Source organism: Oncorhynchus gorbuscha, linkage group LG06, assembly GCF_021184085.1.
Source record: "Oncorhynchus gorbuscha isolate QuinsamMale2020 ecotype Even-year linkage group LG06, OgorEven_v1.0, whole genome shotgun sequence".
Lineage (NCBI taxonomy): Eukaryota > Metazoa > Chordata > Actinopteri > Salmoniformes > Salmonidae > Oncorhynchus > Oncorhynchus gorbuscha.
This window is the reverse complement of record NC_060178.1, coordinates 45,558,950-45,566,203: the sequence shown is the minus strand read 5'-3', so window position 1 is coordinate 45,566,203 and position 7,254 is coordinate 45,558,950. Positions and strand designations below refer to the sequence as shown.

The following is a 7,254-nucleotide window of genomic DNA, read 5'->3' as shown; positions in this document are numbered from 1 at the left end:
ACCTGCTGCTGGGGGGGGGGGGGGTAGCATTCCTGTACATCCCCTCTCCTCCTACCACATAAATTGTTTCCTCCTAGACGGGCGGACGTGCGTGTGCGCGAGCGCTCGTGTCAGCACGTGTGTGCGTGTACTTGTGTGCGAGCGGGCTAAATGCCAGGGCTGACTCATACGACACCAGTCTTTTCAACACACATACACACACATTTCTACTGGCATGTTTTTACTGCCAGCTACAAAGAGGACTCATGTCAGCTCTGACCTAGAGCTGGCGTGGGTGTGAGACGTGCAGCCTCCGTGCAAGCCTCTACTCTTCTCTGTACTGAAGAGCTCTAAAGCATGCAAAGCGTACCAGCCTTTTAACGCATCCTGATTCTAATAATTAGCTGGCTGATGAGTTGAATCAGGTTAGTTACAACTGGGGTGGGAGTTAAAACCTACAGGAGGGTAACTCTGCAGGAACCGGGTGGGAGTTAAAACCTACAGGAGGCTAACTCTGCAGGAACCGGGTGGGAGTTAAAACCTACAGGAGGGTAACTCTGCAGGAACCGGGTGGAAGTTAAAACCTACAGGAGGCTAACTCTGCAGGAACCGGGTGGGAGTTAAAACCTACAGGAGGCTAACTCTGCAGGATGTTTCCGTGCATGTTGGAGTCCAGGGTACGATGTGATGTTTGGCATTTCTCCTGGCATTACCGTGTGCGTGTTCGTTTGCCTGGGTCGAGCTTTACACACAGCGAGAGGTGTGACATGTGCGTTAATGTCTAATCCGTGGACAGCTCTTCCCCTGGCTACAATAGAGTGTCTCTGTCTCAGACACACTCAGTGCTGTTGTGTAGAACTATTGTGTTGTGTTCCTGTGCGACTGAGACCGGAGCAGGGGCGGAGACTGGGCCAGACAGGCAGTGTTGGGGGGTTGGGGGGTGCTGAGCAAGACAACACTGCTTTGACACTGCAATAGTCAGGTCCATAAAGGAGAGGGGGGGCATCTGTTTCACACCAGGAGGATAAATAAAACCCTTGCTTAACTGGCGTCATCCAATATCATTCAGAGCGGCCTACCCAGGGTTGATATCCCCCCCCCAAAAAATGAATTGTATTGCACTGAAATAACCCGGACAAAGTTAGAATATTTTTCTATGTTTTATGTGTCTCTCTATGTCTGTGTGTCTACACACACACACCTGATAAGAAGGGGTGTGGCCTCCCTCCCCTCTCTGTCTCTCGGGGCAACAGGAGCGGAATCCCCTCTGAGGCTGGTGTGAACGACACTAGGAGGAAGAGAGACATGCAGGAGAGGAGAGAGGGATGGATGAGGAGAGACACGCACAAAATACACCCAATCTAGCAGGACTTATTCTAACACTGGAGAAGGCTTGTGGGTAATCCCTGTGGAGAGGGACAGGGGCCTGGCACTGAGACTGAGACAGATCATATTGGCAGTGGCACAGGAGAGAGGGAGAGAGGTGTGCTGCCTGAGATAGGTGCAGGGCTGCCGGGTCAGGTTACTGGGCTAAGTTAGCATCTTGGCAGTGTTGTGACCAGGCTTAAGGCAGGGAGCCCAGAGGTGGTGCGCTGGTTGTAGAGCACAGATTGTTATGGGGCGAGACAAAATGTCAGGGGCCACTGCTGTTCTGGCACATCATGTTTTGTTTACCAGTATGAATTACTTTGCCCTTCTCTCCAACCCTCCCCTCTCCTCTACCCATGTCCTCTCCTCTGTTCTCATCTCCTTTATTCACCCCTCTGCTCCTCTCCTCCTCTCTCCCGTCTCCCTCGCTCCTGTGTTGTGTTTTTAGCTGGCGATGTGGGGCTTGGGGAGCCACTGCAAGCAGCACTGGCATCTGCTGGAGAGCTTGGCGCACCGCCAGAGGGTATCGCTTTGGCAACCAGTCATGCCATCGGATTTATCTCCAACCTGTCAGCTGATGCCCTTTGTGGGGGTAAGACAAGCGGGCACAGCCTCCTTGGCTTGGCATGGCGCTGGCACTCTCCGCTCCTCTCTTCCCAGGTTGTCTGCCATGCATGCCTTCGAAAGACCCTGGCCTTTTAAAGCACCAGGCATAGCACAGGAGACCTGGGAGGCAGCACCATGAAATGCCACCCAGCCCTCGTTGGCTAGGGGGTACAAGACCCGAGGAGGAGAGGGTGGGAGACAGAAAGAGAGAGCGAGAGGGACAGGTTGAAATATAGAGAGAAGCTAAGTAGCTTATATGTAGAGGAATGACTAGATAGAGGGAGAGCAGATGGGGAAAGAGTCTCTTCCCTGTCTGGCTGGCAGGTTTAAAGTTGGGGAACGAGAGGGAGAGTGGGGTCATGTTTCAGATGCTGGTTGTGGGGACCAGCATCTCTGTCATTGACCTGTGTGTGGCACAGTAGGCTTTTTTTATTGTAACTGAGGGCACTTCCTTCAAATAACAACAACATCAACTCACTTCCATCAGGACAAAGGCTGTGTGTTTATAGATCTGTTGCAGTGTTGTGACACCAGCACTGCTCGAGGCTGTGTTTATAGATCTGTTGCAGTGTTGTGACACCAGCACTGCTCGAGGCTGTGTTTATAGATCTGTTGCAGTGTTGTGACACCAGCACTGCTCGAGGCTGTGTGTTTATAGATCTGTTGCAGTGTTGCGACACCAGCACTGCTCGAGGCTGTGTGTTTATAGATCTGTTGCAGTGTTGTGACACCAGCACTGCTCGAGGCTGTGTTTATAGATCTGTTGCAGTGTTGTGACACCAGCACTGCTCGAGGCTGTGTGTTTATAGATCTGTTGCAGTGTTGTGACACCAGCACTGCTCGAGGCTGTGTGTTTATAGATCTGTTGCAGTGTTGTGACACCAGCACTGCTCGAGGCTGTGTTTATAGATCTGTTGCAGTGTTGTGACACCAGCACTGCTCGAGGCTGTGTTTATAGATCTGTTGCAGTGTTGTGACACCAGCACTGCTCGAGGCTGTGTGTTTATAGATCTGTTGCAGTGTTGTGACACCAGCACTGCTCGAGGCTGTGTGTTTATAGATCTGTTGCAGTGTTGCGACACCAGCACTGCTCGAGGCTGTGTGTTTATAGATCTGTTGCAGTGTTGTGACACCAGCACTGCTCGAGGCTGTGTTTATAGATCTGTTGCAGTGTTGTGACACCAGCACTGCTCGAGGCTGTGTGTTTATAGATCTGTTGCAGTGTTGTGACACCAGCACTGCTCGAGGCTGTGTGTTTATAGATCTGTTGCAGTGTTGTGACACCAGCACTGCTCGAGGCTGTGTTTATAGATCTGTTGCAGTGTTGTGACACCAGCACTGCTCGAGGCTGTGTTTATAGATCTGTTGCAGTGTTGTGACACCAGCACTGCTCGAGGCTGTGTGTTTATAGATCTGTTGCAGTGTTGTGACACCAGCACTGCTCGAGGCTGTGTGTTTATAGATCTGTTGCAGTGTTGTGACACCAGCACTGCTCGAGGCTGTGTTTATAGATCTGTTGCAGTGTTGTGACACCAGCACTGCTCGAGGCTGTGTTTATAGATCTGTTGCAGTGTTGTGACACCAGCACTGCTCGAGGCTGTGTTTATAGATCTGTTGCAGTGTTGCGACACCAGCACTGCTCGAGGCTGTGTTTATAGATCTGTTGCAGTGTTGTGACACCAGCACTGCTCGAGGCTGTGTTTATAGATCTGTTGCAGTGTTGTGACACCAGCACTGCTCGTTTTAAAAAACTTTCCCAACGAGTGTTGTCGCCAATCATTATAATCTGTAGCCAGTCGATGTTAGACAAGCTTGCAAATGTCACGCTATGCCTATAGGACAACAAGCAGGTGTGCACGTGCAGTGCTGCTATTGGCTTATGACACGTGGAGACAAAAATGAATTGGCAACTTTAACTCAACAGTTCATCCAATTAGTTGCGTGGCAAATTCTTCATTGATTCTTCAAATTGTGTTCATTAGGAAATGACTTAATCAATTTCAAGTACCAATCAAGTCAATTATTGATATCTACAATGGTATCCGTTTCCAGACCCTTCTTTTCAATGTGCTCATACAATCATTTTACTATGAAAATAATAGTCAAGTTCCTATCCACTCAGCGGTGGCAATATGAACTCCATATCCACATGACATTGTAAAAACTCCCAACACCTGCTCTGGTGACCCTATGTGCAATGCGTATTGATGCCCCCAGGCGCCTCCACAATACAACGGGGGTCACATATGTGCTACAGTATAGTATCTGCTCATGGACATGTGTTAGGCAGGTGTTAGGCTACTTACGACAGTTTTCTTCATCGCTGTTGTCAGAGCAGTCATCGTCCTCGTCACATCTCCAGAGAGTAGGTATGCACCTTCCGTTCTTGCATTGAAACTGACCCGTTTCGCAATTCGTATCAGTATGAGTTCCTGCAGATAAGAACAAGATAAACCCGTAAATAAAACAGTAAAAATGTATATGTGTTTAGGTTTTGTTACAAAATATAGGTTGTGCGCCAGGGACATGTCACCAATTCATCCCAAAACGCCCACGCGCAACGCGCACAACTGTTCTATCCGTGGTAGGAAACATTGTTATGAAATTGCTAGATGTTTCATTGATCCACTGATACAACCGGGTTTTACAGAGGTTCATTGATACAATGTTGTTGCAACAAGGGTTGGGGCCACTGTTACTAAGTGATGTTTTAATTGATGCCGTAATACATTGTTATTAGCCTTACAACAGTCTGGGGACAAACAGCGTTGATTACTATCCATGATAAGCACAACATTCATTGAGAACAGAAGCAAAACGCAAGTGTCATTTATTTACGATAAATCCTTTCAAATTGGAAGGAAAAACTAGAACTGTTGGACTTTCATGTATCCCAAATGGGTGTCCTATTTTTTGTGACTGTTGACAACACAGTAAGAAATGTAATGTAGGCTATAACAGGCTTTTACAAGCCAACGCAAAATATGCAGCCGATTGAATAAAAAAATGAACAGCGAGCATGCCCATGCATTGGATCAATGAGGAAATAATGGAACTACTACCCCTTCCACGTAGCCTGCCTTCCAAGTAGCCTAGGCTACACGTTGTGTTCAAGCGGAGGTTTAGGTTCCATATGTCATTCATGCACATGTTGGCTCCCTCCCGCGCATTGTCATTTACTAGGCTGGGTAAAGAACAGTAAAGACTGTTTTCGTGACGTTGTAGAATAAGTACCAACATCAGAGCACATATAACCTGCTTTAAAATAGTATTTAGTGCAGGTCAACATGAATGTCCTGGTGACTGATTGAAAATAAGGAGTGGGATCGACGCTGCTCTACCTTCTACGATGCTTACTCGATACACTGGCGAGATCAGTTCGGCAACGTCGCTTATTCATTCACCATTCGTTGTCATGAAAATTCCCTCTCCGACGATCAATGGTAAACATGTCTTACCTTGGGTGGAGTGGAGCTCCATTAGCAACACATGTAAGAGCATTAGCTTCCCGACTTCTGTCCACATCTTTAAAAGAAGAGGCGAGTCGTGGTTGTGTTGCTCATACGGGTATACTTAAAGAAGCAAGCAGGCGCTTCCACTCGCTATGCAATGCCACACTGCGCTCGGCTCCAGACACCGCTGCCTGCCTGCCTGCCTGCCTCAGAAGCAATTTGAATCAATGACGTTTATGGGCGGGATTGAGCCTGCGGTAATGTAGTAAAACTGAACAAATGTAAGGCGCATATATATATATATATATGTGACAAAAAAATATATATATATACAGCTGTCGAAGTGACCCTGCATCTTCGAAATATTATATATAATGTTCTCGATCTGTATATTCACAGGAGATGAAGATGGAGTCTTTACCTATAGCTTAGTAATAACCCAATAATCAGAATACTAGCATTGAAGTTTTCATTGAGCTGTGTGTGGCGCTAGCCTTTCATTGATTACCAGACAACTTGTGATCAATGTCTATCGAACATATCTCACACATATCTCACAACAACATGACATATGATGGACAGTTTTTGTTTAGAATTTGAGGATCAAAAATAAATCTATCAACAGTTCAAATTCAACACTTCAACTTTCACATTACTAATTGATTAGACTCTATGCCAATTGTATTGCTCAAACTCTCCATATCTATCAGACAATGCAAATAGCCCTACAATATTACACTGCCGTTCAAAAGTTTGGGGTCACATAGAGATGTCCTTGTTTTTGAAAGAAAAGCACATTTTTGTTTGTCCATTAAAATAACATGAAATCCTCTTGCTCAGTTGTGCACCAGGGCCTCTTTATATTCTGTTTAGAGCCAGTTTGCTTCTGTTCTGTGAAGGGAGTAGTACGCAGCGTTGTACGAGATCTTCCAGTTTCTTGGCATTTTCTCGCATGGAATAGCCTTCATTTCTCAGAACAAGAATAGACTGACGAGTTTCAGAAGAAAGGTCTTTGTTTCTGGCCATTTTGAGCCTGTAATCGAACCCACAAATGCTGATGCTCCAGATACTCAAATAGTCTAAAGAAGGCCAGTTTTATTGCTTCTTTAATCTGCATGATAGTTTTCAGCTGTGCTAAAATAATTGCAAAAGGGTTTTCTAATGCTCAATTAGCCTTTTAAAATTATAACTTGGATTAGCTAACACAATGTGCCATTGGAACACAGGAGTGATGGTTGCTGATAATGGGCCTCTGTACGCCTATGTAGATATTCCATAAAAAATTGTCAGTTTCTAGCTACAATAGTCATTTACAACATTAACGATGTCTATACTGTATTTCTGATCACTTTGATGTTATTTTAACGGACAAAGAAATCTGCTTTTCTTTCAAAAACAAGGACATTTCTAAGTGACCCCATACTTTTGAACGGTAGTTTACATATGCATATCGTTATACACAATGTGTGTACAGTATCTGAGGAGTATGTGTGTGCACTCTGCACCCTTACTATGCTGTTATTGTGTTTTATATGCCCTGGCTTCCTCGGAATTTGGAGTACCTTGAGGTCAATTTAAAAATGGCACTTCTCCCTGTTGTGCATTCAGCTCAAGCAGGGGCCATTGTCTGTCTGTCTGTCTGTCTGTCTGTCTGTCTGTCTGTCTGTCTGTCTGTCTGTCTGTCTGTCTGTCTGTCTGTCTGTCTGTCTGTCTGTCTGCCTGCCTGCCTGCCTGCCTGCCTGCCTGCCTGCCTGCCTGCCTGCCTGTCTGTCTGTCTGTCTGTCTGTCTGTCTGTCTGTCTGTCTGTCTGTCTGTCTGTCTGTCTGTCTGTCTGTCTGTCTGACACTCC

General features: G+C 46.3%; 1 protein-coding gene across 4 annotated transcripts in view; it reads right to left on the bottom strand.

The window, feature by feature from the left end:
- LOC124038019 (low-density lipoprotein receptor-related protein 8-like) overlaps positions 1-5,573 on the bottom strand; it is a 309,270-nt gene extending 303,697 nt beyond the window's left edge. For all 4 annotated transcript variants that reach the window (XM_046353379.1, XM_046353380.1, XM_046353377.1 and 1 more), the window contains exons 1-2: positions 5,412-5,573; positions 4,260-4,385 (exon numbers count right to left, since the gene is read on the bottom strand). In XM_046353379.1, the coding sequence (XP_046209335.1) occupies positions 4,260-4,385; positions 5,412-5,478 (193 nt within the window). In that variant the 5' untranslated portion in view covers positions 5,479-5,573. The remainder of the gene's footprint in view (positions 1-4,259; positions 4,386-5,411) is intronic.
- Between the last annotated feature and the right edge of the window lie 1,681 nt (positions 5,574-7,254).